A 12,799-nucleotide genomic window follows, 5' to 3' on the forward strand; every position below is an offset into this window, starting at 1 on the left:
CCCTGTGCTACTGAGACCATACCAATGAGGAAATCTTCCTGGTATCCCAAGTCAGTTGTCTCCCACCTATTATTTCTTTTAGTCTAATTTTCTGTTTAAAATCATGGGGAAATATTAATAAATATTGAACTTTTGGATGTGACAGAGCCAACAATAGGTGGAAGGAATTTATAAAAGGTTAAAACTGGCAGAATTTTTTTTGGACAGAATTACAAAATTAGTGGATCTGAGAATGCATTAGATGTAATACATTAAAGTCGATTAAAGAAGTTCAAAGATTTTCTGACAAAGTCAATGACCAATGGAAGATCATGTAAATAGGTTTTGTATTTTTAAGTGTATGGTGCAATTTTAATTTTTTTCTATATAAAAAAAATCTAAAAATAAACCATCTGTATGTAAACACATTTTATTAAAAATACATATTTTATGTTTTACATAAAAAGAACCCCCACCATAATTAAAAACATTACTGAAAGTCAGACTGGAATTCTACTTGGAAAAATACAAGATTTTCATAAACGAAAGAGAGATACAGCACAGCACTCAAAATCATTTTCACCTGGGACATATTTTGCAAATCATATTAACACTCCTTAGTAGATAACCGAGCAGTGCATTTATGAACTATATACAATGCAACATAATATCTTCAACAGAGATGGCCTGAACTGAAACCCAGAAACTTTGGGATCCACAAGCATCACAGCTCAGGACCATCTCAGAGTTTTAGAAAGGTACAATTTTCAGAGCAAGGTTTTAATCAGCTTACCAGCAATTTATGCTAATAAGGCCTTTAGTGCAGAAAATCAAAGTCAAAATGCAAAACAGCTGCCAAAAAAACAGAAACTCCACCAATTAAAAAAGATAACTATATGGAACACAACACCAGATGCATTTGCTTTCAATTGAAAATCCTCTTTACAGAATAAGAGCCCAGAGTCTTATAAGGTGCTGAGCATGTAGAGAAGCTGGGCACCTTCAATTCCTTGTCAAGTCAATGGGAGTTGCAGGCACTGAGCATCGCTCCAGAGCGCTCAGTACCTTGCAGTTCAGGCTCTAGAGGCAGAAGAGACACTGGTCATGGCTCAGGAATGTTTAATGGTAAACTCAAATCATTCAGAATAATGCCTGGGGGTTGGCCTCCAGCCAGTCTTTCCTTTGCTTTAGTGACCCAGACTAAGCAGGTAGCAACATGCACAGCAGAAACAAATATTACAATTATCTGTAGCAGGACAATGAAAATGACCATAAAGCATACTTCCATTCTGAAAAATAACTGTACAGGAATGGCCCCACAGAGTTCATGTGTATTATGAGGGCATATAGAATGTGCTCTGGTTGAAAGTAAGACCATATCTTTTCTAACTCCCTGCTCTTCAAACTTAGTCTGGGGTCTAAACAAGGTTGAGGCATTCCTTCTCAACACACTAACAGAAAAAAAGATTCTGGGAGGACATCAGTTGCCCTGTGGAATTTTTATTACTAGTGCTAATACATGGAGAAGGAAAGATCCCAGCTTGACTCTTAGATCCCAGGTTATGTTTACAGGGCAAGGAATTAGAAACAATTTTTCTTCCATTTTTAAATTGCAAACGGAGCAAATTTGCTATGGAGTTAATGAGACACAAATACACAATAAACTTCACAGTACCACTAACACAAAGTCACTTTTCAGACTGGAACCACATTTCAAACACAAAAAGATTTGAACATATCAGAAACACAATGAGTCAGAAATGTTTGTACTGAGAATATTACACTTCAGTGTAAGGCCATGATTTTCAGATGTGACCAGTAATTTTCAGTGCCCAACCTAAGAAACCTTGATTTTTCAGAGGGTGTGCACTAGCACTTTATGAAAAATCAGGGTCCTTTAATGTGTCTCAAATTAGGGGTTTATAATCACTTAAACTTTGAAAAATCTTAGCTTATATGTCTGCTTATGAAGCTTACAGATTACTAGGGACCTCATTTTAGGGGGATGGAAACTTCTCTTCAAAGGGAGCCTAGAAAGCAACTTGGGTCTAAAAAACAATTGAATAGGGAGAGATATTGAAGCCAAAGGTTGGAAAGGTGAAATCCTTATCTGTAAATAAATAAGATATAGCCTGAAAAGCCTGACAACCACCGCTTAAAAAAAACCCAACAACTTCCCATTAATATTACCTTTGAAAATACATAAGCTTGTTTTCATTAATATATACATAAGACATCCAGAATGATGAATCTTTCCCCATGTGGTTACAATCTGCTTCCCAGAGAGGCATGTTGATAGCCTGTTTATAATACAGCAAATAGTGTTCAATATTCTGTAAAACTGTTCAAGGTTTATGCAATACATTTGAAATCTGGAGGACATTCTGCTCCAGAACAGAATAATGCTACAGCAGTTTTCCTTTTAGGCTTGTACTACTTGATGATGACGCCCCTTAAAACACAATATTCAAGTTTTAAACCAAAAGGTTTGAATTATAAGTGGTATTTTTAAATAAATCATAAAATGGAAAAATCTGATGAGATTCATAATTTATCAAAATCCACTGAATGGAATGAAAATGCACTGAAGAAGAGCAGGGAAAAAATCCCAATCTCTGAGATTTAGCCTAGGGGCCATTGCAATAGGACTGAGAACTATTAGTTGGACTGTTTTTTTTTAAATCTCTGATTTTTACTTTGAGATTAAAGGTAATTTGACACTAATGCTGCATTTGAAGTTCACAAGCAGATGGGTTTTGTTTATGCCCAGTGGAAAACAAAGAACATTGTAACAAGACTTAATTAGTTTGTCAAATACTGTTTTCAGAGATCACATCCCAAAATACATGCAAGGCTTTGTAGCCCATTTCCTACTCATCCTCCTGCTCCAACTGGCAGATCATATTCTTCAGAGTGTGCCATCCTGCAATGGGAACCGCACCCCACAAACAGCCCCACTGTCTTTAGTAGGGCAATGCATGGTAGAATGGGTCTACCTATATGGTTCTTATTGCAGGATTGGGACCTAGGAATAGCTCATCGAATCAGTAAAGAAGTTCAAAACACCTTTGGTCTGAATAAGCAGGAGGAGGAGTGAATGTGCCAGAAGGTCTCTGTAAAAATTATTTTTGATTAATAGCATGTCATTACAGCATTAGCAGCAGTCAGTATTTTCTAGGAGTAAATTCAAAGAAGAGATTGGTCAGAAATACATTAAAAAGTAACAGACTTAAAAATATTATGGACCCAATTCTCTGTGGTCTTCAACCTTGTACAGTCTGATTTGGGAATCTATTACACCCACTTTGCACAGGTGTAAATGATTAAACATGGGGCAAAGCAGCAGAGAATCAGGCCTTCAATTTCCAAGGTTTGAGCCAGGATAAACATTTGGCTTTCGAAACACGTTTTGTTTTCTTTAAGACGTGTGTGTTACAACAGGAATGTCAATTTCAATGGCAGAGAGCCGAGATCGTGCAGAATAGGGCTGGGAGGCATAGCTGTGCATGCTCGAGGCATGGGAATAGAGAGGCTGCCAGAATGGGGACGGTAAGGTTTTGCATGCACAATACCACAGAAATAACAGAACTGAAGTGAAAAACAGGCCTCCTGCACTGGCAATGGTAATATACACTGAAATATCAAAGGTAAAAACTGGCTCATATTTTTTGTTCAGGTAGTTGTTATAAAAAATTACCCAGATTGATGGTGAGAGACAAATGGCACATGCAAGTAGAAACAACAGACCAGCCACAAGGTGGCAGCCTGGACTATTTACAAGACATTTAGCAAGTTTGATGTTTGGTACACTTGACACAAAGGCCGTGTTACACATGCCGATCAAACACAGCAGCAGAGCCGAGACAGCAGTTAGCATACTACAGGGGAGCGCAAATTGGAGAACCCGTAAATCCAGCTGATCGACTGCTGTGTACCACTCTGTGTCATATATCACACAGTCTCTGCTTCCATCAAAGCGTGCACACTTAATCCAGAGTCCAGTGTAAACTGTCAGATTCTTTTCATTTTTGTTGAATGTGTGCAGCCTCATCAGTCTCCAGTTCGGAAGTAAAACTGCAGCAAAAAGTCCTGCTACCGAGGCTGTTCCACTGAGGAAGGCCAGTACTGTCGCTGCATGAACATCCCGGCAGCCCATGTTGGTCCACAGAAAACACTCCCTGTGATGAAAAGAGATCGGTGCAGAAGGGAAGAGTCTTAAAAGGAACGTTTTAACATAGCAGAAGAGCAAACCTCAGGACCTGCTTCTCCACAGCCATGCACCATGTGGAATCGTTTACACTAGTGTAAAATGAGTGCGAAGTGAGTGTAAAACACTGCCATTTATATTCAGTAGCTTTTTACACACACTTTGCACAGGCTTAAGCATTGACACAAAGTGCAAAGCAATAGAGATTCAGCCTTTGATAAATTACTGTCGGTAACTGTCAAGCATTAAGAACAAACGATTAACAGCCCCACTGATCAGCGCCTCCCCTCCCTCCCAATCAGCTGTTCCCTGGTGTGCAGGAGGGGGAGGAGCGAGGGCACAGCAGGCGGGGAGGGTGTGGGAAGGGGTGGAGTGGGGACAGGGCTTGTGGCAGAGCCAAGGGTTGAGCAGTCAGCACCCCCCAGCATACTGGAAAGTTGGCACCTGTAGCTCCAGCCCCGGAGTTGGCGCCTATACAAGGAGCTGCATATTAATTTCTGAAGAGCCACATGTGGCTCTGGAGCCACAGGTTGGCCACCCCTGATCTAAACTTACCTTTTTTAAAAAGTGAGGTTTTGCACACACACACGATACAATTACTTGTTACCTTCCTACCAAATATTTGAGGCAGATACAAACAGATTAACCAGATGCAAAAAAAGTGAGTCTTTTGTCTGTGGTAGTGTTTTGTCTGTTTTGTTTTATAGTGAAGCACAAAAAAAGCAATTAGAGTTGCTTGTTAAAAAGTTATATATGTCAGTTCTTTCAGTACTGAACTCCAAGCACACAAGGTCCTAGAGCCTGGGCTCCAGACTGAGCCCAAAAGTCTACACAGCACGGAAACAGCCCCGCAGCACGAGCCCCGCACGCCCGAATCAGCTGGCACAGGCCAGCCGCGGGTGTCTAGTTGTTGTGTAGACATACCCTCACTTACCACAAAGGCACCATTTATACACTACACATCTAGCTGAAGGTAGGCCACACCCTTCTCATCTTACTCAGAGGAGCACTCTGATGGGAGTTAACGGGACTATCCCATGAGTAAAACAGCCCAAAGGTGCCCCTTTCTCTATACCACAGTTTACTTAACATACGTTCTCAATCTAAATGTTTCGAGCCATATCAGTACATATGAAAGGCCAAGAAATAGATAAATTTAAGCCTCTAAATTTGGGAGGTAACATTTGATCTCGTATTAAAGCTAAAATTGTGTCTTGCGGCTTAGACACTAATGGAAAAACAGACACAAGCTCGAGAAGGGCATATCTGTCAGGCAGCTGTGATAAGACACAAGTCCCCTGGTGGGAGGGCATTCTCAGCAGTGGGGCCACTGGCTATGGAACTCCCTGCCAGAAAAGATGAGAACAAACTCAAGATTTATCACTTTCAGAGGTCAACTGCTAACCCACTTTGTCCACAGATCTCTTTGCAATAACAGAAACTATAAAAGCAGTTAAGGGCCTTGGGAAGCAGGGAAAGAAAACATATGAGGACAGAGAGGTCAGGTCACCTCTCAGCAGCCTCAAATACCTGAGGATCCAAGGGAAACATACAGGTATCTAGTTTTTCCATAGAATACTGGTAGATGTAATTATGCCAGTGACTCTGTGCCCAGTTCTAGTTAGGGTTGGGCCAACATGGGTAACTGTCTGCTGTACCTGACACATGGACAGAGGACATCAGTCTCTAGTCTGTCTTTGGCTGCCTTTAGACCGTACTACAAGATCTATTTATATTGGCTGGCCTATTACTGTTTTTTTGAGTGCCTCCTCTGGCTTTTTTTTTTTTTTTTTTTTTTTTTTTGCACACCAGCTATCCCTTTCTACCCAACTGTATCTACCTCCTACACCAGTGGGGACTTAGATCAGCTTAGACACACGTGGCTGGCCTGTGCCTGCTGACTCAGGCGTGGGCTGCGGGGCCGTTTCACTGCCATGTAGACTTCTGGGCTCAGTCTGGAGCCTGGGCTCTAGAACCCTGCGAGGTGGGAGTTCAGTTCAGAGATAATTGACATATTTTGTGGTACGGTCTTCCTGGTGGTGAGCTGTAGCCGGTTCCCACAGGTTCCCAAGAACCGGTTGCTAAAATTAGACCTCCGTGGAGAACCGGTTGTTAAAGGGCCAGGGGGTGGGCAAAGAACTCCGGTCCGTGGGCCGGACCATCCTGTTGCTCCCAGAATTCCCAGCTGGGGAGGCTGAGGCTCCCCCGGCCCTTCCCCTGCTTCCCCTCAGCTGCAGCGTGGCCAGCCGCCGGCATCAGCTGGGCAGCTCAGCTGAGCTCCGGAGTTGCTTTGAGCTGCCAGCAAGGTAAGGGGGGAGGCGGCTGCAAGCTCTAGGGCTGCTGGGGAGGCAAGTGGGGCAATTTGCCGCAGGCCCCACAGGGGCCCCCGGCCCCACAAGTATGTCTCTGCCTGCCCCGGCCCCTCCCCTGCTCCTCCCCCGCTCCCCCCCCTTAAATCAGAACTTTTTATAGGGAACCGGTTGTTAAAATTTTGGCAGCTCATCACTGGTCTTCCTGGTGGTTATTGGATTTGTCTTGCTCCAGACTTGCTTTAATAGTGTATGGTTGTGTATTTGGGCTGGGTTTCTTTTAGACTCATTTTATATCGTAATTTTACATGGTGATTACATGCTTTCTGTGTGCACTTTAAATATTTGTATTTGATAAGTGCATATCCAAATCCAAAGGAAGTCAGAGACGAGGAACAAAGGGAGAGAGCGCGGATATCTGATCCTATTGTGAGCTCACGAAGGAGAAACAGAGACTTTGTAGGGTTTATTTGGACAGCTGGGTATATTTTTCTAATTGCAAAAGAGCTGGCATTGTGAGGGAATGGTATAGCCATACAATCCAGCACAGTACAGTGCTCCTTCTCTCCTCTCCAGATTCATAAACCATCACTTCAGCCAATCCAGTATGTTTAAATGGAGAGGCAGCAAAGAATCCTGTGACACCTTATAGACTAACAGACGTTTTGCAGCATGAGCTTTTGTGGGTGAATACCCACTTCTTCGGATGTCCACTTGCATCCGAAGAAGTGGATATTCACCCACGAAAGCTCATGCTGCAAAACGTCTGTTAGTCTATAAGGTGCCACAGGATTCTTTGCTGCTTTTACAGAACCAGACTAACACGGCTACCCCTCTGATACTTAAATGGAGAGGATTTGCTATGCTGTCAACGCTTGGGATTAGTGGAAATGCAGATGGTAAACAGGATACAAGTGCTATAAGATGAAGCAGATAATTTTGAAATTATGTTTTAACATCATCTTCCTGGTGTGCAAGAATTAGGAATAGACAAATGATATCAAGGTTCCTGAGAAATGTTTTGAGAAACAGCTAACAACCTCTTTGAAGGATACGTGCTTCATATGCTACTTTAGTACAAGCTGCAGCTACTTGTGGACATTACAGAGAACACACCTTCTGTAGTAAACAACCTCTTATACATTCATGTTTCTATTCATATGCTAATGATGTTGTTAAAGGAAACAGTGGCACAATAGTTATTTCCAAATCTGTTGTGGCCATGATGACACAACACACAAACAGTAAAGGTTCTGTAAGGACCTATTTTGCCTGTAAACCAGCATTCAGATACTATGGTGATGGATGCTACATGCTATGGGGATGGACTCTAGGAAAAGCCATCAGCTAGACTAGATAGATGCCACGGGTGACAAATTCTGATGTAGCTACAAAACACCTTTCCTATTGTTATTGCTGGTGGTAGAAACAGGGAACAGGGGAGTTTGGCAGCTGAAGGAGGGGCTAGACAGGGAATAGGTTCAGAAACGTGGGATATTATGGCATCAGAGATAAGTGACTAACTGGCTGCCCATGTCATCATGGGAGTGGTGTAGGGAGAGAAGTACTTGTAAACTCTCTCCCAATTACCCCGGGGCCATCCACTGATATATCCTTCAGGCCTCCCTGCCTAATCCTCATTGTAAAACCTTCCCTACATAGGAGTTGATCCAGCTCCCACTGAAATCAACTTCGATTGACTTCAGTGAGAGCTGGGACAGGTCCTTAGAGATTAACACAGGGAGCAGCTTCACCTGGGCTGGGTCCTAGCACTGCCTAGTTTGACACATAGTGGAGTCTGAGGCTCTCCAAATCCCAGAGAACAGAGAGCACTGAGCAGTATCCTCCTTGTCCACTGCAGCGGAAAAGACAAAGACTGACCAGTCTTTTGGATGAGATGTAAAACCGAGAACCTGACCATTTGATGTAATTTAGGCTCCCCCACCACACGAGCAAGGTTGTTAGCTAAAATATGCTGACCAATTTTGGTAACTACACTTTAGCTTCTTGTGATTTCAACTGAATACAGTACTTTCCCTCCCACCTTCCTATTCTAAGTTCTAGTGTTGCTGTGCACTGCTAAACATGAGCTTTGGGTTCCATGGAGCTATACAAGTTCTCTTTACTAAATGGGCACCGAGTGCCAACCGTCCTCTCCATCTCTATGAGTGGTTCCTCTTGTACTGTGTGCAGAAGCTGAAACTTGCCATTCTCTTCTTCAGAGTCTTATTCTGCATTCCTCACAACAGTATCTGAGCATCTATCAGCAATGCAATGTGCAACATGACTAGCATCTGTCACGTACTTCAGTTCTGCAGTTAGGGAGAGGTCTCCAGGAATCTCAATCTGCAACTTCTCCTGAACGCTCCACAACTTATTCAAAAGACTTAACACAGGAAAAAAAAAATCTAGAATAAAAATTATTTTATTCTTCACATGTTCAAATATTCAGGCAGGACAAATACTAGTGACAATTCTCAGAGAATTTACTGTCACGGAGTGACCTACCCAAGCTTTCCCCAACTGGATTACTCACAGCCTCTTCTTGCTTTCCAACAATAGGGAAGTGAAATGGGAAGAAATATGGTCTTGTGTTTAGAACAGGCACAGAAATCGAGGGACCTGGGTTCACATACATCAATATGCACTTCATTATGCAAATAATGGCAGGGAAAGGAGTGCACCTATTGTGTAGACGTTGAATCTTTTCCCTCTTCATGGAGGGAAGGTCAAACCACTCTGAGATAAGGAAATAGCACTTTTCTTTCTCTGGTTACTAAAGACTTCACTTCTCTCCTCCACTTTGTGGGGTCAGGCAGTTAATTCTAATCACATAGACAGTGGCAATTTGCCCTATGTAGCAAATATTGTTAGGCAGGATGTGGCTTCAATTGCTAATATTGCTCAGAGGTGAACTGCTTGCATAAGGACAGATAATACATACTCACCAAAAGGTGTATTCAAATAAGGAGAAACCTTGGCAACTCTTGGGAGCAGAAAAGATGTGCTCTTGAATCTAGGAAAGAGAACATTATGAGGAAAATGTCAATTGCATGTTTTCTTTTATGTAATGCCAGTTGCAGCATTAATACAGAAATTCTGAAATGGCTGCAAGCAGGGAAGAGCCAACCCTTCCCCAACACACGGCTTAGAATGCAAGCCACCTTCCTGGGGGTTGCCTTTATTGTTAACTTAAATAAAACAACGGAACATTACATTCAGCCTAAGCTTTCTCCAGTCCTAGAGTTTTTCCCTACAGGACCACCTATGCCTCTGCCCCTTCTTTGTGCCAAGGATATTTAATCCCCCTCCTGACGTCAGGGTACCTCAGCAGAAGAGACCTGTGTTGCTGGGGAAGTTCCCAGACTCTGTCACAGAAATATTCAGATCCCTGAATCTACATTCCTAGTGATAAATACATTTCAAGTTGTTATTTCAGCTTTTGGTTACCAATTTTGAATTTAGCCATTGAGGACAATAGAAATCTTAAAGAAGACACACAACTTTGTCATACTTGTGGGGATTTCTCCCTCCTCCAAACCATGGAATTTCTCTGGGTGAAAGGGCATAAACTAGGTGGGAAGACGAAGAACTGATTTTTTAGGAGAGCAGGTAGGATGTATTGGCTAGTGTGTAGATGCTACTACTGTCTTCAACTCTAGAGGTTCTCCAACTTTTTCATTCCACAGACCACAATGGAAAAGAAAGATCCTCTCATGGACTTTCCTTACCCCCATCCTCAGTGCCCTCCTCCCCCAATTTCTTGGTTCTCAGAAGAGCTTTGCTGATCAGTGCTTAGAACAGAGGTGGGCAAACTACGGCCTGCGAGCTGTTTTAGCTGCCCTGTGAGCCACACCGGTGGCTCGGCCCCGCTCTGGCTGGGGCGCTAGGTTGGGGGCCGGACCAGGCGTACATGATTCTCTGTCAGTGGATGAACTATGTCAAACACGCAACAGTCTCTTACTTCATTATAGACTTAGCCTGTGGGCACAAGTGGGTACAATACTACTAACAGTTACAGAACATTCTGCTTTACCCTAATGGTAGAGACTTCTCTTCCCGGAGTTGAAGATCTTGAGTTCTAGCCTCACTAGTCAATATGCAGGCTAGGCAGCACCTGTGTGCAACAATAGGGTGCAATTGTTGGACCTGAACAGCTATGCACCCTAGCTGCTTAAGAACTAGTTTTAAATTGTGCGGAAGAGGAATGTGAAATGTATTAGCTAGAGTGTATGTGTAGTACTGCATCCTAGTAGATGGAATGTTAGACCTGCTAAAGTGTGGGATCAAAGGCATCCTTTATGTCTGACACACAGAAGCAATAAGCCTTAATACCACTACATATAACAGAGATTCTCTCTTAGCTCATATTTTAAAGGGATTTTGGAACAGAACATCCTCAGTAGAGCTGATTAAGCAATGGATAAAATTATTCATTCAGTACTTATATTTAGTGAAGAAAGCATTAATCAGTACATTATTTGGTAAGCTCTCAAGGTGGGTGAACCTTTAAAATAAAAAATGTATTTAATGTATTTTTAGCATTTTTAGCGTTATTCAATGACTATATAACCCACTCTATTCCCAAGTCCTAGGTCAGTATTCATTCACCCAGGAAGTCTGCATGTTCTTAGAGGGTAGAATAAATTATGCCTATGCAGCCACAGAATTGCTACAAGAGGAAAAGATACAACTACACAGCCCCAACTTTGCAAAAGCCTATAAACAAGTCACATCTAGAGAAGCCTAATATAACACAGATCACAGATTTATAGATAGAGGCCTCAAATTAGTGGGTTTCAGGAATATTCTACACTACAACATTTTCAAAAGATTGTGTCAAGTGTAATTATTATGGTAATTGATCCAAAAAGTGCATTGAGTTATGGTTAAAAATACAGCAAGCAAACTAATTCACTAACCCAGAGACCTTTCAGTGAATGCTAGAAAATATTACAGTGGGGATATTTAACAATCACAGATACAATCTCATTTACCAAAACAATTTATTCTACAAACTAAAAGTCAACAAGAGTAAGAAACCTAGAATCTTGCACTATAGCAATACTTCATTATAGACTTATGCATATTTCAGAGTATACAAACAGCAAAAGCAAGTGCCTCTTGTGACTAATGAAAAGATGAAGGAACTGTTGTTAAACAGCCTACGACCAACCCCTACGAATGGCAGCACTGCGTGGGTTAGAATGTGAATCAGGACATAATTATCATCAAAACAACTTCAGGCTGGTGATTCACCCCTCCCCCAACACCGCATTTTTATTACATTTGAATATGATCACCCAGTAATAAGGAGAGAGCCCAGTTCTCTCAGAAAATCTAGGCAACTAAGCTCCCATTTCATGCTATAAAAGGTATAAACAAACAGGGATCATCATTACAATTCTGCTTCTCTGCCACCTGCAGATATGCAACCACGGTTTTTCATTAGCTATAAACACTGAAATCCACCCGATTCTGAACAGGAAAGGCAAAAAAACCATTATGGGTAAATGACTGTAAAGCAAGAACATTACTAATCACACATACCCCCTTCCTGCGCACGCGACTCGTTATTTGCAAATACTAAGGAGCGGCTGGTGTTGCTGTTATTCCTTTTTCTCAGCCTTTCCGGAAGCCGTGGCCTTTCCCAGAAATGCTCAAAGGCTTCTGGGATTGTAGTCCTGCTTCTCCCCTGAGGTATAATTTATCCCGGTTTCCAAAACTACAACTCCCAGGATTCCCTCTTGGAACTATTTGCTATCCAACATCCTTCAAAATCTGCTTCTACAGCGTATTCCTGCTATGGCACCGTGGTGTAACGTGATCAAGACCTGCAGCCAATCACCATCTTTTGCTAATAAGTAAGGACTGTAACAGACACACACACACACACACAACACACAGAGATAAAATGGAACTACATTTGTAAGCAAAAGTTATACAAATAACTGTAAATGCTTCTCAGGGGTCTTTCAGCATCACCAACTCCCAAAATAAAAAATCATGAGTTAGGTCTCCAAAAATTATGACATTGTCTTAAAAATCATTAAAAGTAAAAAATAAATGTTTTTATTTTATTTTGCTTGCGCCTGAGGTCCAAAAGGCCAAGTTTTCAAGCATTCCACCACAACCACAAGGCTAGAAATATACAAAAAGAAAAGAAAAACCTGAGATTCTCATATAATCCCATAACCCCAGAAACCGCTGCTTAAAAAACCACCAACCAACCATATCCACAAAAAATATCACAAAATTTATAGTAAAATCATGGGAATTGTCAGCACTACTTTTCCCAAGAAGT

General features: G+C 41.9%; 1 protein-coding gene across 3 annotated transcripts; it reads right to left on the minus strand.

Moving 5' to 3' along the window:
* Nucleotides 1-400: 400 nt before the first annotated feature.
* On the minus strand, nt 401-12,210 carry CLDN12 (claudin 12). Of its 3 annotated transcripts, none has more exons than XM_045007630.1 (3): nt 12,046-12,210; nt 9,444-9,511; nt 401-4,157 (listed from the first exon to the last, which is right to left on the minus strand). In XM_045007630.1, exon 3 carries the CDS (start codon nt 4,133-4,135, stop codon nt 3,398-3,400), a length of 738 nt encoding a protein of 245 aa, XP_044863565.1. In that variant the 5' UTR covers nt 4,136-4,157; nt 9,444-9,511; nt 12,046-12,210; the 3' UTR covers nt 401-3,397. The 3 variants fall into 3 exon arrangements, with proteins under 3 accessions (XP_044863565.1, XP_044863567.1, XP_044863566.1); XM_045007632.1 differs by lacking the exon at nt 12,046-12,210 and adding an exon at nt 11,493-11,574; XM_045007631.1 differs by lacking the exon at nt 12,046-12,210 and adding an exon at nt 11,426-11,447.
* Between the last annotated feature and the right edge of the window lie 589 nt (nt 12,211-12,799).

Source organism: Mauremys mutica, chromosome 2 (genome assembly GCF_020497125.1).
Source record: "Mauremys mutica isolate MM-2020 ecotype Southern chromosome 2, ASM2049712v1, whole genome shotgun sequence".
In the NCBI taxonomy this organism is placed as follows: Eukaryota; Metazoa; Chordata; order Testudines; family Geoemydidae; genus Mauremys; species Mauremys mutica.

Coding starts and splice junctions, on each gene's coding strand:
- CLDN12 (XM_045007630.1), bottom strand. CDS start 4,135: ATGGGCTGCCGGGATGTTCATGCAGCGACAGTACTGGCCTTCCTCAGT.